Below are 27,318 nucleotides of genomic sequence, written 5' to 3'. Positions count from 1 at the left end.
CAGCGGCAGATATATCCATTTGGCCACAGATCACTAAAGATTTCCCATTGACTACAATGTTAATTCTCGTATATTAGACCGGCTCTAAATTTTTCCCAAATTTTCGTTGGGTAGAACGCTTTCTACCACAGATGGAGCAACATGTGGCAACCACTTGCCCAAAAGCACGTATGAGGTTCTTCATGAAAAACTTGAGATACACAAGCTGGAAGTAGAGATAAGTAAACATGCAATTTCAGGCCCTGCATTTCATCCTAACCGACCTCTCAACTCTTGTATCCTTCCGCATCACAATTATGAATATTCACCAAAACCTGGCAGAAAATGTATTTTCAAACCCTTTTTCTTCGATTCTACACCAAAAAGTCAACAAAAATCGCCATGCAAAAGGGGGAAAAGGAAAAGGGAGAGGAAGACTAAAAATAGCTTTGGCCCTTTTAAAATTATAGATTCCTTTTCCGAAATGAATGAACCACCACTACCATTCGGGACTATTCGTTTAAATCGTAATTTGCTATCTGACGAAATCTGCTCCATGATTCGACTGAATTTCAGATCTCCGAGCATTCGCAATGCAGCTCAGTTTTTGGATCGGCCATTCCTGTGTATAGAGTCGCCCACAGCCTCAATTATCTGTACTATATAAACTGACCTGTGTCACGCGGATCAAAACTTCGTTTATGAGAAAAGTGCTCCCACGGGCTCGCTCGTGCACTGTAGGCAACAAACAGTCGCCCAAAATAGACATTCACGTGACAATATTCATTCACTTATTTATCAATGAAGCCATGTAAAAAATTATTCTTTACTCGTTGGACTTTTAAAAAAAGATCCTTATTGTAGAACTTCCAATTTATTATGTAGTCATTTTCATGCCGGTTGTTTTTAATAACAGAATCATTGATGTGAATGATAATTATTTGAAACAAAACAAAGGATATTTAACATCTACAATATGAGTACGACAAGCACCCTCTGCATATTGGGTTTGTAAACCACGAAATTCCCCATATTCCCCATACTATAGTCTATTGCATATAAATGTTAAAAAAAATCAGCTCAAGGTAACTGATAATACAGACAACCACTCTCTCTAACTAAGAGTTGCACACGCGTACAAATGTTAAATTCAATCGTTAATTGTACGAACGTAAAAAAACGAAGAATCCCGACTGCGGAAATTAAGTATTCGTTTTTCAGAGCAAAATTTGAAACTTTGATGTGACCAAGAAACATAACTCTTTTTGATGAAAAAATCTACCGCTGTAACGGTACTTGGGCGATCAACTTTTCCATATATTAGAAAGTCCCATTCAAATGGTTAAATCACACAAATATCCAACTTGGCAATAGTTTAATTGTTCATGAATGATGATTTTAATGGTAAGTCTTATCATATTTGTTAAAATAAGAACCAATTTAAGCTCGTTTTTTTTTTATTTTTGTTCTGTGCATGAACTACTCTACCGTGTAATTAATGTGTGCATTCCAATTTAAATTTATTTACGTTTTTGTAGATATATTAGACCAATCTATTTATATTTTCTGTATATCCATAGACAAATAGGTCGATTTTGGTATTTATATGTTAATATGCCTTTGTAACTTTATATTTGATGTCCCATTTAAGAAATAATGTTCGGAAGTATGTTTATTGACGAAAAGTTTCATGGAATAATTAGAGTATTAAATAAATAATGACAGACTATTTTAATCAACCCGAATGAAAAATATGCAATAGCTGATCAAGTTATGTACAGATTTGAGATGTACATTGACATTTTGATGCTGGGTTGGAATAAGTGAATACAAAGTTGAAGATACATAATTAAGAACAAATTCAAATTCGGGATCACGTTCCTTATTGTATTTCTTTTAACTTTATAGGGACTGAGAGCGATCGATAACATTAACAAAAACACATCTCATCGTGACCAACGCCCTCTAAATCAACATGCCTGTATGTTAGATCTTCTTTCGTAACGGTATGTCGTCTATTACAACACGCCTAAATCAAATACATTTATATTATGTACAGAAATACAGGTTTTCCCCAAAGAAAAATAGGTTAAAAATTGAGGTAACCGGCGCAGGTGTATTCACTATATCAAACAAAGCATAATTCAAATCTTACCCAAAAACACGATCTGTTCCGACATTTCACAAATCGATTGATAGTAAATAATACATAGTCATTATTTACCAGACGAACTAATCTGTAATAAACATAATGGTAGATTCTCAATTGTTCCCCTTGGGACATACTTAGAGTGTGTCAAAGGAGATCTACAGTAGTAGGCGTATCTTGTAAAATAAATTGCTACCCGAAAATTAACCGATTGGTTTAAAGAAAACAGTTATTAAATAATGATTTGTTAAAATACTCTGAAAAGTGTGGGAATGTCGGTCTGCTCGGACGTCTGGATTGACAAATAAATGAAATGAAATGGGGTTTAACGTTCATACTGTTCTGCTCTTAAACTGGGCTAATGAAGACGGGCATACGCCATACAGTGTGCTATAAGGGAAATTTTGCCCGGGCAGCGGCACTACGGCCTACTCTTATATCGAATTCAGACTGCCAAGGGATCTTTTACGTGCACGCCAATGTGTACACGGGACCTCGGTTTTTCATCCCATCCGAACGACTACACAGCTGTCCCTGTCAGGCCCTCCGCCCTGCATCACTGACAAGGGGAAACCACGCTGGAAAATCTGGATGAACTTTCTCGGCCAATGCAGGGATCGAAGACCCGACCGGATTGACAAATAAATTAGAAACGAAGAATGAAGAAATAGTATTTTTTATAACCGCTAAAAAGGGGCATTGAAAATTTTTTTCGGTTAGGTAGGATCAGCCAGGTCAAATAATTTTTGCAAATTTTCTTTTAAAACTGGAATCGAGTGTTCCTTACGGCGACAGAAAAATAAAATATAGACTTATTGGAAACTTGCTGATTTAAAACATACCTACGAAACCGGAGCTGTGCCTTCAGTGCCTATTTCATTTCCCTATCTGTAAGTTGTAAAAGCCCATATTCCATACCCTCTTTACTTTTCCAAAGACCCACGCCGACAATTTCTGTTGTTGGGCTTTTTTCTCTCCTAATCTCACGTTTCCCCTTTTCTATTAATTCATTCTTTTTCGCTAAAAGCACCGCTAGCTTTTTTCTTTCGATTTCTTCCCGTCTTTAGAAAGTTGATTTTTAGTTATCGTTTGAGCATCCATTAAGACCAAATTACGTTTAACAGGTGAAAGATTTTTTAGCCATTCATCAGATTTATTCATTTTATATAAAATGGACGCTTCGTTGCCAAAAATATTAGACGAGGGCGCGATCCTCATTACTCTATCGAGATGACTGAACACGATTTCTGGTAATTTGTTGTGAGGCATGGCAGAACTCGAACACGAAGGATTAAAGTCATCTCGATATTCAAGTAAAATTTTTGCAATGTACTTTCTGAACTCGGCAAAGAGGACTTTCAAAACATGGATCAGGGTTGTATTAAGAGTTAAATCGGAATTAATTTTCGTCAGGTTAGAAAGGACCGACTCGTTTTCAATTTTGATTAGGGATTCAAATGGGTGTGATTTACCTTCCACAAAGTTTTGAATATTCGGGTTTTCGAAAAAATCATGTCATTTCTGATAAATAGTTTTCGTGTCAAGTGCATTAATGCCGCTTTCTAATATGCGTCAAAGTGGAGCAGTAATTAATTTATCTATCAAGCCCAAAGCCTGGCACTCGATATGAAATAGCGGAATTTTAATATCTAAAAACATGCTTTAGGTCAATCTATTTTCTGTTCCAAAATCACTAAGAAAATTTGTTATATGCTTGGCCATATAATTTACAATTGCGGCATTGTGGAAAATTATATTAAACCGGTTACCATGAAATGGCGTTAGCGGTAATTTTGAAATCCCAAGGGACTTGAGATACAACTTAAAAGGTAAATAACAACCCGACTTTTCGTCCCCACCCTGTGTAAAGGCTTTACAGATGGTCCGAATCAAACGAACACACCCATGTTCGTTTGGCAAAAATGAAGACGCGGTTTTAAACGTTTGGCCGAATACGTTTTAAAATGCATTTCCTCAAATTTCTTAAATTCAGACGCACTTTTATCGGCCAACCCAGTTAGTAGATGAAGACCGCAAAAGAAATGATTTATATTTAGGTGAATATTTCGCTCTGAATCTGATAAATCTGACCAGTTTTCTACTAATTTAGAACAAACATTGCCTCTATACTGTGCAAATAAAGTGTTAAAAAGCTTTTCGGTGCTGGCTCTGTCTGACATTGTATTTCTAATTTCGAAAATAACAGATTTACTAATGGGCCCAGCTACATCATCAAGATCTGCCAAAATTTCATTTAAAGTTGTAAGAGTAGTTTGCTGCGCAGATTTATCAGCCATATTTCGAAGACCAATAATAATTGGCGTATGAGTTGAGTCAGCGGTTATTGCATATGTACCGAATTTAGAGCCAAATTTTGTAGCTTCGTCCGTATATAAAGTGGTGTTTTTCGCTGACTTTAGGGTTTCCGAAACATGTTTTAAAGATACATCGACGCGCTCACATGATATTCTTTGAACTGTAGTTTTTGTTGGAATATAATTAGATTTGAGTCCCGCGACAGCCAAACATGCGGTTATAACCGCGTCGACGTTCCTATCGGAAACGTTGAGGTTTTCTAGTTGCATGACGAAATTATGGCATTCTGAAGTGTATCTTTGATTTTCGACATCATACAAAATTACGTCTTCCCCACGAGGTTGGGACTTACAACCAGCTGTTTTATTTGCCAAAACTTTATTATTATTAGCCTTCGCGCGAATCAATTCTTTTGAGGTCTTCCTTAGTCGATTTTTTAAACGCAAAATTGTTTTTGTATACCTATTGATCCTGCTTAATAAATTCTTTTTTTTTCTATTTAACTTGGTCAAAGTTGTAGCATCGACAGATGTCTGTGTCTCTCTATTTATTAAATGTATCGTGCTGGTATCTGCCGATGGTGTCTTGTCCACTATCCCGGGGAAAAAGGGGTATAATTTTATTAAGATACCATTACTCCTTGTTTTCAGTCTGACCAGCCTACTTCAAATACCGTTTTCATGAAACGTCACGCTGTCGTCATGTAAAGCAGTAATTATAGACTGGTGCTCTGTATTGGTCGGAAATTTATTAATGATTCCTAGTACTATAGCTTTTGTAATTATTACAAAGGGAAGTTTAGTTATTGTACCAAGATCACAGTGATCGCCCAAACCAATGTTGGATAGTAATTCATTGAATCGATTGACAAAAAATTAAAACGAGTCCGTCGGTCAATACCTAAACAAAACAAAAAAATATTTGTTTCCCCTTAACCTTAAAAGCAAATAGTCTCGAACAGTAAATCTGGTCAATAGAGGCTACCTTTCGTTTTGATTAATTCCAGGTAGCAAATTTAAAATACGAAACAATTTGTTAAATTTCCTAACTTGGCAAAAGTCGTCTTGGGCAATTCAACGACTATTTCACGAACCTTGCAAAATTAAAAGAAAAATACCGGTTGTACTCTTATCTTGCCGAACACGAGTAATTGGGAGATGTGAAATCGCCGAAACTAAACGACAGCACTCTGTAAATAAATAGCGAAATTGAAAAATAAAAACGACAATAATTTTTAGAATTTTTAACGTAGTTAGCGATCCAATAATATCTTAAGACAAACGCGTGATGAGAATATTTTTTAACATGTCTTTATTTACCATTTGATGTTGTGACAATACCACGTGCATGGCCTATATAGTGAATATTTGCCCCGTGCATGTGCTCCCAGAGTGCCCGGGCCTGTTTCGTCTTCATTGAGAAATTCGTCTTTGCACAGTCAACACCTCTTCAGCTAAATTGAAGTGCTCGGGTCACCCAACCATCCGTGCAACAAAAAAAAGTTAAGAGTCGCGCCATATTTAAATAGCTTATATTGCATATCTCCATTAAATATGAAAGAAATCTATTACAGATTAGTGACAAAAAAATAGTAACATAAATATGGATAATTTCGTTCAATCAATGGATATCCCCGATTCAATGGATTTATCGACTTCTGAATCGTATGTAAAGGATGTGATGACAAACACTGTGACCCCAACTACACTTGCTGATGAAACTAGTCACACTCATTCTACAAGACTGTGTAGTCAGAAGAGAACACACGAAGATAGCGTTTTTAATGAAGAGAAAGAAGATAATAACGCTAAGAAATCAAAATGTATAAAAAAGTAAAGCTGAAACGTCACAATTTAATCAACTCGTTAGCATGGTTGCTGAACTAGGCACTCAAATAAACTCTAAGATAAGTCTTAGTCATCGCCAGTTGACTGAAAGTATGGTGCAAAATCTAGAAAATAAACACTCAAAAATTATTGATGCTAAATTGAAAAGTTAGCTGAGCCGTCTAGAGAAGAAGACTGGCGAGGATCTGAAGGAAACTGTTTAAAAACAAATAGACTCAGAGATAGTGAAAGTAAGGACAGATTTTGAAAATAAATTTAAAGTTTTGGAAAGTGTGACAAAAGAGGGATCAAGATCATTAACTTCGTAGTTCAAAACTTAGAAACATGCGAAGGAGAAACTGAAGAGTTATTGTTGGATAAAGTGAATAAATTAGTCAGGGACGTCTTCAACTCTCGAACATTAACATTAGTCATGTTGAGCGAAAGAAACTAAAGAGTAGAGTTCACCACCAACGCACCCCAACTTCACGAAACACCAAACCAGGATTAGTCACAGTGAGTTTAATTAACCCTGATAACAAACTCAAGGTTATGAAAAGAAAAAGATGTTTGAAAGACGCGCCAACCTATAATAGTGTTTATATTGAAAATGACAAGTCAGTAGAAGAAATTAGGCAGGAATCAAATTTGAGAACTGTTTTAAAAGAAATTGGTAAAGATAAGAAGTATATACATGTAGTCAGATACCAAAGGAGATTGATATGTCACCTGAGAAGTGGTTCTTTCCCGATCGCAATAGAGACTGGCCGATATACACCCCCCCCCCCCCAACTCCACTAGAACAAAGACTATGCAAACTTTGTGATAGAAACCTGATTGAAGATGAATTCCATTTTATAGCCCAATGCCCGTGTTACAATGACCTACGATCAGAACTTTTATTAAAGTTAAAAAATCAAGATTTTAATCTTTTAGCCACATATGACAGTTTCTATATATTTTAATAAATCCCATTGAATGCCATATTGGAATTTTCTTAGACAAAATGAAAAATAGACGAAACATCCTGAAAAACACTGTAGAGTTTTAAATTCTGTGATTGACTCAAAACGTTTACTTTTATAATTTTTTATGATTGTTTTTTTAACATATTGGATGAAATTCTATTATTAGAATAGGTATTTTATATACATACTTTGTTTTAGCTCTATTTTTGCCTTATAGTTTTGGATATAGTATGGAATTTTATGATTTTGAATAGATATTTTCAATAAATGTGATTACGTAATTAATTGTTTTACCGGTATTTATTGCTATATATCATATCATTTAATGTTTTATCTGTAGTGTCTCATAGGCCTATGTTGGCCAGGACTCATTTGTATCATGTTGTATAATCTCTGTAAATATTCAACTGATTCGTACACACACACAGAATGTGGACGTGACGTATAACAATGGGTGTAGTCAAGCGGAAAAGATGCCTCGAGGTGAAAAAAACCTGTTAAAATAGAGTCTATATTACCGATGTCTATCCACTCCAAGGTAAGTAAAAACAGATGACATAGACAGTCAAGACTACATGCTTTACGCGGTGTCTAGTTGACAAATATTATAGTGACTATAATAAACCTCGATATATTCTACTAAACATGTAGAGTGTCAATCATTGTCAAAATTAACATCAGAATCGAATCGAATGAATGGATACGTAGGAGTAAAAGTGGGGCTACAAATACTTTATATTCGAATCAGGTAGACCATTATTAACATATTTTTTATGTACATGTATATATACTATTCAAAAAAAGTAGGGGATATTTGATTTTGGGGGCATAATACTAAAATATGCAAATGACTACGAAAAAAGTCACTATAGAATCTAACAGAAGAAACATTTCCAGTTACATGTGACGCCCAAACGCACCAATAGCTACCGCATGGAATGCAGGTGATGCTTGGGATCATCATGGGGGTCCAACCCAAGATTTGCACGACTCTGACTTTGAATGTTACAGTCATTGTGGCATTGAATTCCAGGGTGGAAACATCAGTTTAATTGTTTTAGTGACCAGAAAACAAATTTTGATATGCGTCGGCTTACCCAAAATGAAAGGTTACGTGCCCTTGGCATGCTACAGATCGGCACTTTAATAACACTTAAAAATCAAATATCCCCTACTTTTTTTGAATAGTATAGCCATGGAGCGGGGTCATTGAACTTTCGCACCTTTACCATTGACTTGCCATTGTCAGGGGATGTTCAGGGGGGCTCGCGATGCCCCCACATCAAATTTCAGCCGAATCGATCAAGGACTTTTCATTTTACCGAACTTTTAAGTTTCTGGTTTGAGATACGTTTATCCGCCATTTTGTTGGTTGACTATTTAGACTTGCATAGCAAGAAACTAAGACCTCTTCAGACACACTAGGCTTCCTGTCTAGCGCTGTTTCATAATAATGTTCGTATATTTCCATTTATGCGCTAAGCCATCTTGTTCTATAAACGACTGTTTGGCCTTGACCAGTCAAATTGGCCTTTACGTGTGAATATCACCTTCAAATTCCCATCGAGTTCGGGGCCTTTGCGCTTATGTGTGTTGTGCCTATATTTCATGCTGTATTATCGAGGTTAATATCCTGGGTGAGGTTCGAATGTACAATTTTCTTCTGGCCTTGGTAAGGTATATTTGAATGCGTATTTATTTTTCCTACATGCAGCCGATTTACTTCGCAAAATCAAAAAGCTACGCTTTTATTAGATAATATTAAAGATACATTATGTATGATTTAGATAAAGAACTAGCCATTCGTGCTATAATAGTTCGAAAGTAGATGATGTAAAATGAATAATTTGAAAATTTCATTCAAATTACTCTATTGCAAGCGAAGATATTAGCCTTTGAAGGTTTGACAGACGTGTACAATAATTTCAACCACCGTACTGGTTGATCGAAGCTAAGTCTCGGTCCTTCATATTTGATTAAATCAAAGTATCGCTGAACCATTCTAATCTATTTAATATCGGAGAAATCTGATGCCATCGAGAGTTGATTAAGGCCTGGATCAGTTAATTAATGTCCAATTAATACTTTAGAAAACATTTCAGGCCTAAAGAAAGACCTGCAATAGACAGATTTAGCTATTGCATAATGTATGTTTAACTTAATCTGGTAAAATGGTATGTTAGCCATTAAATATTTATTAAATGAAAAGATAGTCTTTGCTGAAACGATTAATTGATTATATCGATTGATAAACTTTATTGATTTTAACATAACATCTCATTAAAATAACGATGCTTTAATTGCATTTTCACTAAAATACCAAATTTCTCACGGTCTTAATCCAGGCTAATATTTACTCAGATTGAACCACGCTGAACAATCTGGATGAACTTTCTCGACCAATGCAGGGATCGAACACCCGACCTCCATATAGGCTGGTTGGAGAAGGTGACAAATCCAGCTTTGTGGGAAGAAATTCCTACCCAAATGATTTCTTCACTTTCTGAAACAACTATGTCCCTAGTGTTCCAGAAAAATTTTCCCCGCGGATCGGAGTTGAGCGAAAATTTTTACAGCACTTTGAACTTTTCATCCCTGGGTCAACATAATGAAAATGAAAACCATTTATAACTTCAAAAATATCAATTTTACAGCCTAGAAATATATTATCAACATATAGGAAAGTGATACCAAGGAATCCAGAAATGACGTCAAAAGTAACGTACGACCAAAGCCGTATATAGATAAAGTTGCGACAACTGTGAAGCCAGAAATTTCATATGACGTCAAGAAAATATGACCTCAAGTGTAGTAAGACGCCATCTTGGGTCCCAAGTATTTGTACCTACTCACTATCTATTTTATGTCCTATCATATTGTTGTGTCGAAGTTGGCTGCCCCCGACAAGGATGTATATAGATATGTGTCATCGAATACATTTTTTAAACGAAAAGTATAGCTAAACAAACTATTATTATTATTATTATTATTATGCAGAAAGCGCACATTATTGTTATAAGAATAGTCTAATTCGTAAGAAAGTGAAATAAAAGATACACCAAATAAAAGCGCTATTAAATTGCATACGCTTTTAAAAATCAGATTTTTTGTGCAGACGGGTAAAGTGAAAAATGTAAATGTAAATAGTAATTTGGGAGATACAACCTTTTTGCCTTCTAGCCGGCAAAATAAATGCCTGAAATTCCATGATTTTTGGTCTGGAGTCATTCCGGATTGTGTGTCAGTTTTCTGTCATCGATCATTAATTGTATCATCAATTTTTCGAAAATAGAAATTTCTTTAAATTGACTAATGGATAAATATTTTTAAAATCGGTGTAAAATCGGTAAAATTTAAATAAAGCGTGACATGTGTCTCGGGCATATATTTCATCAGTGACATTACTGATATACGAGATATCGCTCTCCGAAACTTTCTGGTTTCTTTTGCAATTTGTTTGGGGTAAGACGTTATCACTCCCCGCCCATGAGTAAATAATAATATTAATCTAATATATAAACCGCACAAATTTAACAGATACAAATAATGTACATGTTATTCCACAGGTAGACAGACATTGAAGGGGCCCAGTGAAGGAGACGCAGTTGGTTTAGAGTTTATCCGACTCTTTTGGCTATTTGCGCCCCATTTCCAATGAAATAATCATGTTGTTCTGATGCTCAACTAGTATCAAATATATATCGTGTCTGAGATTTGTTACAAATCGCCCCGAACATGTTCCACACATCTCAATATTTATCAGCTTTTTGTTCAATCTATAAAAGCCTCTATACATTCCTACAAAATTTTTTGTTTAGTTGTTTAGTCAAGTGAAACAAGAAAATACATAGGCTGAATGGAACAATAGAACAAGTACACCTTTATAATGTCGACAAATACGTAAAACTATGAAATAAGATACTTCTATGATATGTTTCAACGGAAAGGTCCTATATATGCAACATAGATATAATATCTACATTCAAGTTAAACGAACTGCATCTAATCATTTTAAATATTGCTTCGAGCTGAATAAAGTATATGATTTATTATCATTAAAGGATCTATGGGCGGTTGGTTAACAATGTGTAACTAAAAACTATGATATTATCTTTACTGCCAACATTTCAATGTACCTAAAATTTTTCACACCAAGTCTATTGCATCTTGATGTTTAAAGCGCGTTAACAATATATTCATTTAAGAGCAACTATGTCATTTCGGGATTAATATACCACATAAAGTCATACCCAGCGGAAAGAAATGACGATTAATTAAAATTCCACCAATTTGGATTTCATTTTGCCAGCCATTGTGAATTTCTACCATCAAGATTTCTCGAAATTAAATTTTTGAGATTATATCTGCCCTTTTATTACCAAATTAATGTTGTTTTTTTTTTCATTTTTATTTTTATTTTTTAAAGTGATATTCTTTTACCAAATTTGGCAGTCATATTGAAAGAAATGCCCGCCACCAAATGACAAATACATTTTTTTTATTGATGTTTGTCAAATTCAATTTTTCCACACATTTCGCTTGCATAACCACTCTGTGTTTGAAGAATTTAAAAAGAAATTATTTACACCCCCCCCACCACCACTAAAATACTCTGATTACGAGATATCGCTCTCCGAAAATTCCTGAAGAACACCCAATTGAATTCTGTTAATCATGTCATTTTGGCCGATTTTGAGTATGATTTCGTCTGACATATTTATCATTGAACCAAACTGCATTGGTTTCTTTTGCAAATTGTTTAGGATGAATTGTAGCCCGTAAAACGTTATACCAAGAAAAAAATAAAACGTTTTGTTAAGTAAAGCTATATGACGCCATGACGTCATAGTTTTTATGGCGTTATAGTTGGGACACCAAAATGGCGCCTGTAAATGAGTTGTCGTAAATTTCCCTATACACGGCTTTGCGTACGACGTCACCGTGACGTCAGAACAAAAAATGGCGGAACTATGACGTCACTGTGATGTCAAAATTCAAGATCGTTGACTACCTGATTGATTAGACCATAGAACTAGAATACTAACGGGAACGCCCACTCGGTGACGTATAACGGTGATGACACAATTATGCTGTACATCGCATGCGCAAAGTCAATAAGGCACAAGTAACTTCCGGCCGTATGTCAACATGGCAGAAGCGTACGACGCCCTGGAATTTCAAGAACTTGACGGTGTAATAGATGTAAGTTATTCATAATTTTAATGAGTTTTTTTAAAATTAGTTATATAACATACCATCGGGAGTATAAACCATTTATTTTCGGACATTAAATTATCCGAACACACGTTTGTGTATCATTTTCTACTACATATTATAAAATTATTATTAATAAATTATGATGACATTCACATTTTATTTAGGACTTGTTATTATTTTTATTTATTGTTTTGTGTATATTGTTGTTAGCCTTATGGCATGTCCGTGCCAGTTTTGGCTGGTTTCCCAGTGCCCTTTTCCTGTTTATAACGAGGGGTTTTACATAGGCTAAGCCTGTTCCCCAATCCCATTCAGACATCTTGAATAAAAATATTGTTTATAAAAAAAAAATGTTTATTCTTTACTACAGCTTTTCTTTGCTAAAGATTTGTTTGAGACATCTCAACCTGTCGTTCCAGTAGCATCCGTAAGTTTTCTACATATACAACATACATACATATAGCCACATAGTGTTCGTAGCAAATGGGCAAGTTTTGAAACTCATTATAGTCTCGATCATGTCTATATATTTTTTTTCTTCTCAAACGATCAAAATGCTTTGGAAATGAAATGATATGGGGTTTAACGTTCTACTGTTCTGCGCTCCTATGCTGGGCTAATGAAGACGGGCATACGCCATAAGGTGTGATTTAAGGGAAATTTTGCCCGGGCAGCGGCACTATCACCTATTCTTATATCGAATTCCAACTGCCAAGGGATCTTTTACGTGCATTCCAATGTATACAGGTGACCTCGGGTTTTCGTATCATCCGAAGGATTAGACAGCTGTCCTTGTCAGGCCCTCCGTACTGCATCACTTTCTCGGCCAATGCAGGGATCGAACACCCGACCTCCAGGCTAGCGAGCCAGCGTCTTACCCACTTAGCCACGTGATCCCAAATTGCTTTGGAACAGTTTCTTTTATTTTGTATAATATTTACTTTAAAGGGACAATAACACTCTTGCTGGCTTGAAAGCTCCAGAAAATAAATAATATCTCTATCTAAGTACTAGATGTTTAAGTGTCCGACCTGTTGTGTAAATTATCCATTACATCCTATTTTACTTGTCCAGAGGGTTCGAAAATATTTTTAAATCGAAGTTTCATTTGAAAAGGTTTACGTTAGACGTTTCAAACCATTATGTTGAATTTTTCAAATTTTTTAAATAAGGTGTGTTAAGATGAAATTTGTATCATCAATTAATTGAAATATTCTAAAATAGTTAAATTTGTTGACCAGAATAAAGATTGGGACATATTATTCAGTTACAACAAGAGTGGTATTGAGCCTTTAAAGAACTGTATTAATTTGGTATCAAGCTCGTAATTAGATAAAATTGTGAGGGAAATTATAACCTCCAACCCTGTCTTTGGTTGTGTACAGATTTACACTGGTAATTTTAATTCATAGCTATTGATTTTGTTTGGTTTTTATTTACGTTGTTTTCATTGTTATTTATTTTCTTTTTAAGATTCAAACTAATCCAGTTTAATTTTATGGGAAAGTTCAAGTAGTGGTTATATGAAAAATGATCTGATGTTCACATGATCCCAAGGGTTTGCCGAACCTCAATCGAGTTTAACCCCAACAAGGAATATTATACATCAAAACTGTTCATCTGCCTGTGCATTTTCTAGTATAAGTTTATCATCATTTGGAACAAATGGTTAAATTACTTTTCAAGATAACTAATTTAAAAAACAAGAACAACAATATGTGGTTGGAATGATCCAAGGCTCTGTTCAAAGATATTTTATTCACATGACAGTGATGCTTGTTAAATAAAACTTGTGAATTTAACAGATAATGACCATTGATAAACACTAAAGGCAAATAGAAATGCACAAAAAAATCCATAAGCTTATGATAATAATGATTAAACATACATTATGCAAGAGCTAAATCTGCCTATTGCAGGTTTTCTTTAGGCCTGAAATGTTTTCTAAATTATTAATTAGACATTAATTAACTTATCCAGGCCCTAATCAACTCTCGATAGCATCGGATTTCTCCAATATTAAATAGATTAGAACAGTTCAGCCATATTTTGATTTAAGCTAAAAATGGAGGAGTGGGACTTTACTTCGAACAACCAGTATGATGGTTGAAATTATTGCACACGTCTTGTCAAACCTTCAAAGGCCTTCAAAGGCTAATATCTTCGCTCGCAATAGAGTAATTTGAATGAAATTTTCAAATTATTCATTTTACATTATTTATCTTCGAACTATTATAGCAAGAATGGCTAGCTCTTTATCAAAATCTTACATAATGTATATTTAAGAATAATTTAATACATTTATAAAGCTCACACATTACAAGTAGTGCACCTGTATAAAATTTGTATAAATTTTGTTATCATTGTTAATATTTTATACTGAGATGCAATAAAAATAATACATCACTTTTATAAATGGATGAATGTAAATCTTGTTTAGAAGTAAATCCAGGGTTAACACCCTACTTAGTACTTTTCAGCTCAATTTTGTTTTAAAGATTTGCTTTAATCTTGCAATTAAGGATGTAACAACATCATATTACGATAACATGTGAGAATGTTTTGAAGATTGTGTAAACGCACCCCGAACAATTCTCAATCAAAAAAATTAAACCCAACAGAATCAGTATGTTGATTTTTCTGGTACACACGTGGGGTATATAATGCAGCTTTTAAAAAGCTAGGTTTTGTGCAACTGTGGAAGGTGCAAAGTTATGCCACGTCATCTCAGAGGTGCTATTTCATTGCGTCTCGATATATTTTGTTTACAATTATCAACCTGGCCCCAAGTTCACAAAGCATTCCCAGACTTAAGAATTTGCTCAACTTTCAATCACTGTTTTGAGAAATATCTTTGATCCAGAAACACAAAACTTTGCACATAGTTTCTTATTGATATATTTACATTAAAACAACAATAGTTAGTAAAGTGCTATATTTAAGTTAAAATAAGACAAACAATTTTGAGTAAAACCTTAACTTAAGACTGAGAATGCTTTGTGAACTTGGGGCCTTGTTTTCTTTTCATTACTTATTATCTACAATACAGTAATAACAAGAAATAAAAAATCTGTAGAACACTGCTGATTAAGTTCTAGATTTAATCCTAGATTCAATCACATTTATATTTTTATACTTCCAATATCGATATTAATTCCAATAGAGCCAGGAAATATTTAGTTTAATTATACACTTTCTATTTTGTTGTATGAAATTATCTGTATAATCTGTGTTTTTGTTACTTTCATTGTGTGAAATATTTGCAGCAAACTGATCACAGTTTAACTCTTTTACTTCTCATTTGACCTCAAATCTATGTGGAGTGGAGTCAGTTGGAAGAAATAAATCAAAATGGAGTGAAATCTACATTTAAATCAAATTCGTACCACATGATTATATTCTACCACTTTTTGCTCGTTTATATGGCAACTATATATTATTGCTAAGCTATTTTTGAATTGTAAATTACATTTACAAGTATGTAAATATTGATTCTTTGAATTATATATTGTCAATCAAAATCTGAATATGCAATGTGCTATGTAGCCATATATGTGAAATAAACTATTATTATTGCTATTTACTTTCTCTGTAAATCTCTGTTAATCTGTCGACAACTTAAACAAATTTCTTTTTGAGTGTCCTCAACAAAACTATTACATACAGAAGCAAGTACACAGCTTTCGTAATTTATATGTTGACTTATTTGTGTTCATGAAAAGATCAACCTGTCTAATATATATTACAGTTGTAGGCTGACATTGAGAATAAGACTGTAAATGTTTTGATGTTATGCCCCTACATATCTTCATATTCTCAACAGTTCTTATAAGTAAATCTATAGATGTAACTTTAATTTGAACAGGAAACAAAAATTATTATATTGTACTTCACAATTCAAGTCCTTGTCAATGGTTAAATGGTATGTTACACTTTTATCTTCAGTTTTAAACAGATAGATATAATCACTTGAAGACTGACATAGCCACAAAGCAGGCATTTGACATAAAAATGATTTCTGCAACATCTGAAAGGTTACTTCGTTCATATGTAAACATTGAGTTTCCTCGGTTTTCCTTGGACCCTGAATAAAATAGACAAAATCATAACATTCAATTAAAACAAGAAGAATTGGATTCTCATACATGTATTCATAATTTTCTCGGTTTCTGAATAAAATCGAAAAAATTACAAAAGTAAATATAAAGAAGAATCGGATATTCATACAAGTATTTATAAATAAAATTATGGGAGATTACAGAGGGAGCTAGCAGTTCTCATTATAATAGTTAAAAACTAGATAATATAAAGGGAATTTGCTGAAAATTTCAGTCAAATTGATCCACTCTGAACCGAGAATTTAGTGATTGAATTTTGGGCCTAGCCTCGATCATCATTACTAAGCTCGGTACGATAAAAAAAAAAAAAACATGGTCTCGATTATCCATTTTTTGATTTAATCAGAAGTAGCAGACTGGGCTCTAATCCAGTATATATCACAGGCTAGCGATGCCATCGAGCGTTGATTATGGTCTGGATAAGTTAATTAATGTCTAATTAATAATTTAGATAACATTAAAGGCCTAAAGAAAGACCTGCAATTGACAGATTTAGCTCTTGCATAATGTCTGTTTAATATTGATGAATTAAATGTTCATATACTGATCTTTTATAAGGAAACATCGAATGTTCATATTCATAATTAAGTTAACAGAAATTTAAGTTACCGGTGACTTCCTTGGATTCAATTTCTTTGTTGTTACGCTTTTCTGTAGAAGAATTAAGGTTGATAGTCTCCCTAACCCTTCTTTTAATCTTCGATATGTGGACCCAGAATTTTTGTAAACATCTGAAATATTCATAAAATCAAAATAAAAAGGTTCCTACATACAAAACAAAAGGTTCAGATATAATTATTTTTTTTCCATGCTTGTTGATTATTCATACCGGGAACAAGATTATTTCGGAATTTAAAAATAAAAGGATTTGACAGGTCAAGGTCAGTCATAAATAAATATACAATTTTAATTTTTATGGAGCTGCTCAGTTAAAACTTTGACCTTTAAAAAAAAAATAATAATTAGTAATTCATAAAATTAAAGTAAAAGAAGATTGTTGAGAGAGAATCGTCATGCTGTCACACACTCATCGGGTGTAGTAATCGTCAATTTCATAACAAATTGAAAGTAGACTAGGCCTAGCTAGCTAATGTAAACAAACCTATATGCATACAACTTTGATGAAAGAAAGGGTAAAATCTAACGGGCAAACATGAAAATACAGACATTCAGCTAGTATGGGTTTAACTTAACTTCATTGTTTCATTGTAGGTTGTCAGGGTGGACTGCCAACTAGAATCTACATAATTAATTTCTTTTGAGTTTTCACTTACTTTTTCAACGAAATAATCCGGCTCAACGTGTCTTGAACATATTGTCAAGGTCTTGTCATTTATCGGGTCTGATCTGGTAGACTGTATGATACGTAATGATTCTCTCTCCACTCTATGTTTTTTTGGGTAAGCGATAGAATGATCAACCCCGATTTCTTTTATTGCAGGCGGAACATCCGAACAAAACACAATTCGCGCCAGGCATTTTGTTAGTGCGAGCAGAAACCGGAAGTACGCTGTGCCCGATATCAGCGTCAGAAGCCCGCCGTCACATAAGGTAGTGACGTCACACGGTGGGCGTTCCCGTTAGTATTCTAGTTCTATGATTAGACGGATTTTGTTTTCAATGTTGGCCAGTAACTGGGCTTGACTATAGATAACTGTGGTGTCCAATTTCAGAGAAATGTCACTGCTCCTATATTTAGACGTAGCAGCTCGGCGCTCGTGCTGATGATCCTTAATATTTGGTTCATAGACGTCGAACACGACGATTGGCGAGGGACCTGAAGCCAGGTGTTAAAGTTCAAGGTAAGACAGTGCGAGTGCAACCAGAAGTTCTTTTTCAAAGATGTATTACGGTGGCACAGCGCACAGGTACAGATATTCAACAGTTCTTCAAATATGAGTTGAGTGCCTTCCCGTCCTCACTGTTTGCAGGAGCTTTCATGCGACATGTAACCAAGTCCGATCTCGCTGAGCATTTGCTCAAGAACGTTTCACCCGTTTCGAACACTTCGCTCACCAGTGAAATAACTGTCATTGATGGAGGTCTGCTAATTTTTGTAAGGTGGAATAAGGGTACGAATATCTACAACATCTTAGAAAACTATCGGTCATTTGTAAAATGATTTCCCTCGCCAATCGTCGTGTTCGACGGCTATGAACCAAATACGACAATTTGACGAGGGAAATCTGGTTGTTTCGGATTCAGTAAATTGGGACTTCTTAAACATACGAACAGTGACATCTTTCAGGAAGCTAGCAAGATAATAGCTTCACCTGGAAGTTCCCAGTCCGAAGTATCTGAAGCTGGGGAAAGGTTATTCTGTGCAATGTCAATGTATGGTCACAAAAATAAGATTTCTCTGACTAAAGTCCGGTACCTAAGGTACAAAGCTATGATTGCTGAAAAAATTTCCATTCAAATCAATAGACTTCCTCCAACAGCTGCCGCGGCCGAGCAGCATGCTCACCGCATTCATGTTCAGGTTAGAATTTGGGATGAACTAGACGATGGCGTCGATCCTGTGAATTGTGGTTGGCAAGTGATAGATAATAGATACGTTCCCATCGCAACTGTTCTTCCATCAGCACCAGACAACGTTCTGAATTTCATCTGGTGTAAATGTAAATCGTTGAAACACCAATGCTCGTCATGTTCTTGTACACAGAATGGTTTGAAATGTGTTGAAGCGTGTGGAGGATGCCACGGGGAGGGTTGTCTCAATATCGAACAAATCAGCATTGATTTAGAAGATGAATTTGGTACGGGGTAGAACAAATGATCCGAATGAATATTTTATGGTGTCCAGAATATTCCTCTTGTCTATTTGCTTGCTGTTATTGCTTTATTCACAACACGTCTCCGCCATTTTGAATTTTGACATCACAGTGACGTCATAGTTCCGCCATTTTGTATTCTGACGTCACGGTGACATCGTACGTTACTTTTGACGTAATTTCTGGATTCCTTGGTATCACTTTCCTATGTTGATAATATATTTCTAGGCTGTAAAATTGATATTTTTGAAGTTATAAATGGTTTTCAGTTTCATTATGTTGACCAAGGGGGTCAAAATTTCAAAATGCTGTACAAAAATTTGCTCAACTCCGATTGGCGGGGAAATTTTTTCTGGAACACTAGGGACATAGTTGTTTCAGAAAATGAAGAAATCATTTGGGTAGGACTAATATTTGAAATAATGGTACGCCAACATGAAATGATGGCGTCACATCTGTATTTTAAAGGGATAACGGAGGCAGACCACCATTAATTTCCTCATTGACTTAATGTTAATTCTGTCTATTTGCCCAGCTCCCACTTTTGCCCAATTTTGCATTGAGCATTCAGTTTTTCACTACAGAGAGAAAAAAAAACAAGTCAAGTGCACGATCTGTTAGAATGTCGCGAACAATGTGGGACGGAAAAGTAAACCCTTTTTTTTTTTTTGAAAAAAAATGTCTAAAGGCGTTAAGAGAAAATGGTCCCCCACCCCCACCCCCACCCCACCCAAGAAATATTGTACCTTATGTAAAAGCCGAAACTTTGAGTGGAACAGATCGAAAATGGTTTGCGACCGACATAAACTTAGATATTGAAGTGGTCGGAGCAAAATCTTGGATACAGGAGCTGTGAGAGTGGATTCTATGCAAATAGTTGTTGCAGCTATGAAAGTGTTACATATGAAAGTATCTATCTGAATCTGAATCTAGAAGGATAGGAATAGCAATGTATATCAGTATGTCGAATTGGAAGGAAAGAGATAAATGGCGGGGTTAACGTCCACTCGACACAAACTAGGTAATTTCGGGACTAACATATGGTTTAATTTTATTTTAATAATTCGCTTGCGCGTAGGGGTCTTGTCACGTACAACTGGGGATCCGAAACCACGCCAGTTGACTCAGTGACAGGCCTTATGATACAACGCGCACGTGGTAAACATTTATGCCAGGTTATGGTATATATTTATGATTTAGAGGCGGAAGGATAAAGAGTTAACAGACTGGTTTCCCTGGAAGATACAGCGAATAGGTCAATCATTTTACTACTTGAGTGGCCAGCAATGTAGAAATAAATATTATTAAAGTAAAACAACCTTGGTGTAGTTTCCACGTTGGATTGCGAAACAACAAGAAGGAACAGGCTCCCCCAAAAAACCGTTCTATTATATCACCGTTACACCCTAAGGATGACTGAGTTCGAATTTCGTAAAAATCGGCCCAAAATTGACAGACAAAATGGCAGCCGTTCGTTGCCAAATGGCGTAATTTGAATATGGTATTTCAAGGTTGTGGACCCTATAGGGGTCACAATTTTTATCCGATTTTGTTGAAATGTAAGTTTATAACTCAAAGATCTCGGTTCCTTTCGATATTCGTGCATATCGGGCCGTAACTTCCTGAATTATGGCCCCAGATTGTACGAAAAATCACGTTTTTAGCTTGTGGACCCTATAGAAGTCATAATTTTTACCCGATTTAAAAAAACGTATTATTATATCACCGTTACACCCTAGGGACGACTGAATTCGAATTTCGTGAAAATCGGCCCAAAATTGACAGACAAAATGGCCGCCGTTCGTTCTCAAATAGCGTAAGAAAATGGTATATCACGGTTGTGGACCCTATAGAGGTCACAATTTTTATCCGATTTTGTTGAAACTTGAAATGTAAGTTTATAACCCAAAGATCTCGGTTCCTTTCGATATTCGTGCATATCGAACCCTAACTTCATGAATTATGGCCCCTGATTGTACGAAAAATTGCGTTTTTAGCTTGTGGATCCTATAGAGGTCATAATTTTTATCCGATTTAAAAAACGTATTATTATATCACCGTTACACCCTGAGGACGACTGAGTTCGAATTTCGTGAAAATCGGCCCAAAATTGACAGACAAATTGGCTGCCGTTCATTCAGTTCCTTTCAATATTTGCGCATATCGAATTGTAATTTCCTGAATTATGGCCCTTGATTGTAGGAAAAATCACTTTCTTGTTAGCTTGTTCTCTATCCATCTCTCGAAAATGTGGGCGTATCCTGCCTGGCAGCCGCTGGTTAACTATTATAGTGGGAACTGCCAACTCGTTATCGAATCTCCCATAATGTATCTTTAACATTGAATTAAGAAAACAAAATCAAAATACACTCCCAAACTCCTGGGTTCAATCGGATTTAGAATATACCCACAACAAAATGGACATATAGATCGATGACATAATTCCACATATCTTATAGAGAGAGAGAGAGAGAGAGAGAGAGATGGTGAGGGGTTAACACGTTCAGTGGACATAAACTAACATATGAGAGATTAATTTATTGAACTTTCTTGTCGTATTCAGAGTCTATGAAGATATTGGGTATGTATTAAATAAACGATGGGTTATCAGCGACACATAAAGTTGGTATCTGTGATCATCTGTTTAACCATAGTTTTATGGTTTCTACATAACTGGTTATATTTAACAATACAGTTCAAGTCCAACTTTACCATTGTTCCAGTAAATAATAGGTATTTATAATGTTCCAGTATACAATCGGTATTTATAATGTTCCAGTAAATAATAGGTATTTATAATGTTCCAGTAAATAATAGGTATTTATAATGTTCCAGTAAATAATAGGTATTTATAATGTTCCAGTAAATAATAGGTATCTATATTGTTCCCGTAAATAATAGGTATTTATAATGTTCCAGTAAATAATAGGTATTTATAATGTTCCAGTAAATAATAGGTATTTATAATGTTCCAGTAAATAATAGGTATTTATAATGTTCCAGTATACAATCGGTATTTATAATGTTCTAGTAAATAATAGGTATTTATAATGTTTCAGTAAATAATAGGTATTTATAATGTTCCAGTAAATAATAGGTATTTATAATGTTTCAGTAAATAATAGGTATTTATGTTTCAGTAAATAATAGGTATTTATAATGTTCCAGTGAATAATAGGTATTTATAATGTGTCAGTAAATAATAGGTATTCATAATGTGTCAGTAAATAATAGGTATTTATGTTATAATATAATGTATATAGGTATAATAAGTATTTATAATGTATAATAGGTATTGTATAATAGGTATTTATAATGTATAATAGGTATTGTATAATAGGTATTTATATTGTATAATAGGTATTTATAATGCATAATAGGTATTTATAATGTATAATAGGTATTTATATTGTATAATAGGTATTTATAATGCATAATAGGTATTTATAATGTATAATAGGTGTTTATAATGTATAATAGGTATTTATGTCATAATATAATGTTTCGATACAGAATATAAATTTACAGTTTCACCTAATTATAGCCCACAGAGAGAGATAGAGATAGAGGAACCACTTCGGAAAGTCAAATTAGTCGGGAAAGAGATAAACATTTCCCTGAACAATAAAACAATAAAATATTATTAGTGAACGTATACCAATAATGAATAATATTTGCCCATCGTCAGTATTTATAAAAAAATAAACCAAAATATTTTAAGTATGGGGTCTTTTCATTGGTTTTTAGCTTTTCACCAATGAAAACGCTGCTTTCTTAAAATACTTTGATTAAGTTTTCGTGAATATGGCCGCAGCTTGATTTTTAATTATACTATAATGTTCTGTTACATTCCAGATTAAAGAAAAATGACAGATGGGTAATAACAGATATAAGTAGTAAACCACACCAACTACATGATCTGGAGCAGAAAACAGACTGGAGCGTACTTGTTCTTAATTCAAATAACATGTAAGTTGATCATTCAATGCGTTAGCTGGAGCTACGGTGGCTCAGTGAGTAGGCCCGTTTCGCATGTACGGGTTTTCGCCGGTTACATTACCTTGGATTAGACCGACGTTTTCGCGGGCGAACACGCGTGCATTGAAAAAGGGCTTAAGGCACTGGCTCAGTGGCTAGGAGGTCCGGGGTTCGATCCTGGTGCGGGACGGACTGTCTATCGAAGGCAGTATCTAGTCGTTTGGATGGGACGAATAACCGAGCTACCGTGTATACATTACCATGCAAGTTAAAAAAAAAAAACCACCTTGACAGTCGAAGTAGGCCGCTGTCCCAGCAAAATTTCCCTCATGACGTACGCCCGTCTTTACTCGCCCGTTCGATGCAGAACATTAGGGCGTTAAACCCCATTTCATTTCATTACAATGCGTTAGCATGTCAGATCAGTGTAAAATCTCTTATAAACTACAGGAAACTTAGTGGTTAGTGGTGACGATTATCAGTTACTTCCACTGGTGGGTTTTGAGCGGTCATAACACCAGCCACGCGGCAAAGTATTCCAAGCTTAATTAAAATAATTAGGCGACCACGGTGGTCGAGCGACTGTGCACTCGCCTCTCGAGTTGAATGTGCCGATAACAAATCTCCGTGCTTTCTTTACAGGACAAGGAAAGTATCATTGATTCGGGACGAAAAACACCTATACGACAGACGATAGACGGAAACACCTATACGACAAACAGTAGACGGAAAACACCAATACGACAAACACTAGACGGAAAACGCCTATACGACAAACTATAGGCCGAAACGCCGATATATATCCAGGCAAAAGGGTTAGCAATGAAATGAAATGAAATGAAATGGGGTTTAACGTCCTACTGTTCTGCTCCTATACTGGGCTAATGAAGACGGGCATACGCCATACAGTGTGCTATGAGGGAAATTTTGCCCGGGCAGCGGCACTATCGCCTACTCTTATATCGAATTCCAACTGCCATGGGATCTTTTACGTGCATTCCAATGTATACACGGGACCTCGGTTTTTCGTATCATCTGAAGGACTACACAGCTGTCCTTGTCAGGCCCTCCGTTCTACACCACTGACAAGGGGAAACCACGTCGGAAAATCCAGATGAACTTTCTCGGTCAATGCAGGGATCCAACACCCGACCTCCAGGCTAGCGAGCCAGCGTCTTAACCACCTAGCCACCGTGGCTACCCCCCCCCCCCCAAAAAAAAGGAAAAGGGTTAGCACGTGTGCGTTACATCATAAGGTCTGTCATTAAATCAACTGGCGTGGCTTCGATTTCCTACCTGTACGTGACAAGGAGTGGGGTCGCCTGTCCAACCTCGTGGGGTTTTTTTTCCGGTTTCCTCCCCCTGCTAAAGACCCCTACGCGCAGGCGAAATATCGAAATAAAATTGAACCATTCTGTTAGTCCCGAAATTACCTTGTTTGTCTTGAGTGCACGTTAAACCCAAACTCTAGTATTGCATGATGGAGGTATGGAAAATGGGGTATATGATAATTAGTCCTGTGATGACCCAGTTGTTTTGAGATATGTTAAACGACAGTTCTCTCCTTTCAGGTGCGCACCGTTTGCCTCCTCAGCTCTAGAAGATTTAATTTTAACAGCTATCAAGAACGGAGCTAGATATATCTATTTATCATCCAACTTAAACAACAAAACTAGGTCAATATTAAATAGATTTTATTATGATAAATATATGACGGGATTAAGATATAACGGTACAGCGAACTTCTCGTTGCTTTCATATTATGGAGGTTTTCCCAATCCGTCGGCAAAGGAAAATGCACCGTCTTATAGCTACGAACTCGGCGTTTGGAAAACTGCGTCTTTACAAAAGGTTCTCGGGACAACTGATATTTCTATGGGCAAGGACTTCATAGATTATAGAGCACCAGAGATATTGCTACCGTTCAATACAATGGAAGCAATGCTTAAAGACAATATATTGTTCCAATACGAAGCCTTTTGGGCCATTGTTCCATTACAGAAAAATCAGCTTTTATGGTCTTTGTGGGTTCAAAAACTGCTTCAAGAAATCGGGAACTCTGCTTCATTTATAGCTTCTGAAGATAAGGGGAAACAACCTGGTTGTAAATCCTTAAAAGAATTAAAAGACTCTCCGCAAATGATGGCGCCTGTTAATAGTTGGGAGTGTACAAGAAGATCAACGTTTTTCTCATGTGTGATATCTTTAAGCGACTTTATGGTTGAAAAGAAGATGATACCAAGGTCCGATTATCGGTCCATAGTTCGATGGTTAGAAATCCTTCTGAAACACGGGTATAGTCAACCAGAATTAGTTGATAAAGCAATTGGAAAGAATTCACTGGAGCCCGCCCATAGCATTTTGTTTTACCCTGCAGCCACTAAGAACTCCTATTCCAGCAGAAACTTTACTCGTATGTGCACAAAGGGGCTAGGAACGTGTCTCAAGCCTCTAGGATTACAAAAATCCAAAGTTATCAACAACATTCTTCTAGTCATCGTGTTTAATAGAGTAGGTCATTACGGATTGCTCGAGTATTTCGAAAAAATATATAGAACCGCCTTTAGAAATATCCTGTATTGTGGACAAGATAAACGAAATTTCCTAGAGGGCTATAACACATTAAAATACCCTGTGTCCTATGTGGAGATGCCTCTCAGTTTTGCAAATGGCGAAGTAGGATACCAATGTCTTCATACAGCAATGTTAATGCATTATGACGTAGATGGGTATCTCCATGTGGGAGACGATGTTTTGTTGAATATCTGGAACTTGCATAATCTTCCCACGGATCAGATTTGGTTTCAAGAAAGCATGCGTGTTGCCAATTTATCACAGCCTGCTGTTCCCGATGTATGGAAAAATCCAGACTGGTGGCCATGGAAATCTGGTAGAGGTCGAGTTGCGCTAGAAAAAGCTATGAAAACACTTGAGAATTTGAGTCACCGAGAAAGACTTGTCGTGGACTTTCTAGACCAACTTGAAGAAAACGCTGGAGGAAAAAAGAGAGTCTTTTACGAGGCTTCTGATATCTTTTATATTCCTCAACGTTTTGCATCTCAGTTTGTATACTTAGTGAATGTATTTACTGCCCATCAAGTGTATATAGAAATAACAGTCCCCACAATAATTAATGGCTTGTCAAAACAAAGTGAGATTGCCCGATTAAAGGGCTCGTATCTTTGGTACTACGAAAGGGTAAGATATCGAGAGACATTTAATATGTCCAATGTGTTTTTGCATTGTGTCAAGATTGATCCGTGTTTGAAAGACCAAAATTGTGTTAAGTTTTTATGTGAAAAGTATTTGCCATGTCTTTAAACATGAAACTTTATAGAGTTGTTGGTTTTATGGTCCGTTTATTATAGATCAGAGTTAACTCCCCTTGTCCCATTAAATTATATACGATTGCATATATCATTGCACTGTACAACGTCCATTCTGTCATGAGAGCGAGAGCAATGGGGTTTAACGTCCACTCGACACAAACTAGGTCATTTCGGGACTAACATATGGTTCAATTTTATTTCCATAATTCGCTTGTGCGTAGGGGCTAATCAAGATGGGCATACGCCATGAACTGTGCTATGAGGGACTATGACCTACCCTTATTTCTAATTCTAACTGCCAAGGGTACTTTAACGTGCACGTCAATGTGTACAGTGGACGTTCACGTTTTGTCCTATCCGTACGACTAGACACTGTTCCTTGTCAGGCCCCTGTCTTGCAACCATTGACTAAGCGAAACAATGATGGACTTACATGTTTGGATGCTGGTGATGGCGACCGGATTGGAATCGATGGTTAAAGACTCAAACTAAGAAGAAATATAAAATGAAATGTAATGGGCTAATATCCTATTTTTCCGCGCTAGGGTACTGAAGACTGGCACACACACAGTGAAATTTGCAATTAAGGGAATTTTGCCTGGGTAGCAGTGCAACGACGTACTCTTATTTTGAACTAAAACTGACGATGTGTCATAAAATATAA

The 27,318-nt window shown here is 35.7% G+C and overlaps 2 protein-coding genes across 11 annotated transcripts in view; one reads left to right on the top strand and one right to left on the bottom strand.

The window, feature by feature from the left end:
- The window catches only part of LOC126815880 (uncharacterized), a 298,227-nt gene that overhangs the window by 29,849 nt on the left and 241,060 nt on the right, over positions 1 to 27,318 (bottom strand). For 2 of the 7 annotated variants that reach the window (XM_056099355.1, XM_056099362.1), the window contains exon 1: positions 2,135 to 2,159. The exons of 2 other annotated variants lie outside the window; for them this stretch is intronic. The gene's annotated coding sequence lies outside the window, so the exon portion shown is untranslated. Of the gene's footprint in view, positions 1 to 2,134; positions 2,254 to 27,318 lie in introns of those variants that run through there. 3 more of the 7 variants (XR_008787428.1, XM_050541893.2, XM_056099350.1) reach the window with 3 other exon arrangements.
- LOC126815882 (uncharacterized) lies at positions 1,233 to 26,653 on the top strand. 4 transcript variants are annotated; one of them, XM_056099369.1, is made up of 5 exons: positions 7,819 to 7,986; positions 18,247 to 18,375; positions 21,911 to 22,080; positions 23,203 to 23,316; positions 24,897 to 26,653. In XM_056099369.1, the coding sequence occupies exons 3-5, from the start codon at positions 21,947 to 21,949 to the stop codon at positions 26,644 to 26,646; spliced, it is 1,998 nt and encodes a 665-aa protein (XP_055955344.1). In that variant the 5' UTR covers positions 7,819 to 7,986; positions 18,247 to 18,375; positions 21,911 to 21,946; the 3' UTR covers positions 26,647 to 26,653. The 4 variants fall into 4 exon arrangements, with proteins under 4 accessions (XP_055955342.1, XP_055955345.1, XP_055955344.1 ...); XM_056099367.1 differs by lacking the exons at positions 7,819 to 7,986; positions 18,247 to 18,375 and adding an exon at positions 1,233 to 1,383; XM_056099370.1 differs by lacking the exons at positions 7,819 to 7,986; positions 18,247 to 18,375 and adding an exon at positions 7,711 to 7,776.

The sequence above is a fragment of the Patella vulgata genome, chromosome 3 (genome assembly GCF_932274485.2).
Source record: "Patella vulgata chromosome 3, xgPatVulg1.2, whole genome shotgun sequence".
Taxonomy (NCBI): Eukaryota; Metazoa; Mollusca; class Gastropoda; family Patellidae; genus Patella; species Patella vulgata.
The sequence above is the reverse complement of the archived record's forward strand: the minus strand, read 5'-3'. Positions and strand labels throughout refer to the sequence as shown.

Bases quoted from the DNA above. Each gene is read 5' to 3' on its own strand.
- LOC126815882 (XM_056099367.1), top strand. From the start codon at position 21,947: ATGGGTTATCAGCGACACATAAAGTTGGTATCTGTGATCATCTGTTTA. The intron at 22,081-23,202 runs GTATTTATAATG...GTTACATTCCAG, and splicing joins ATTGTTCCAGTAAATAATAG to ATTAAAGAAAAATGACAGAT. The intron at 23,317-24,896 runs GTAAGTTGATCA...CTCTCCTTTCAG, and splicing joins GTTCTTAATTCAAATAACAT to GTGCGCACCGTTTGCCTCCT.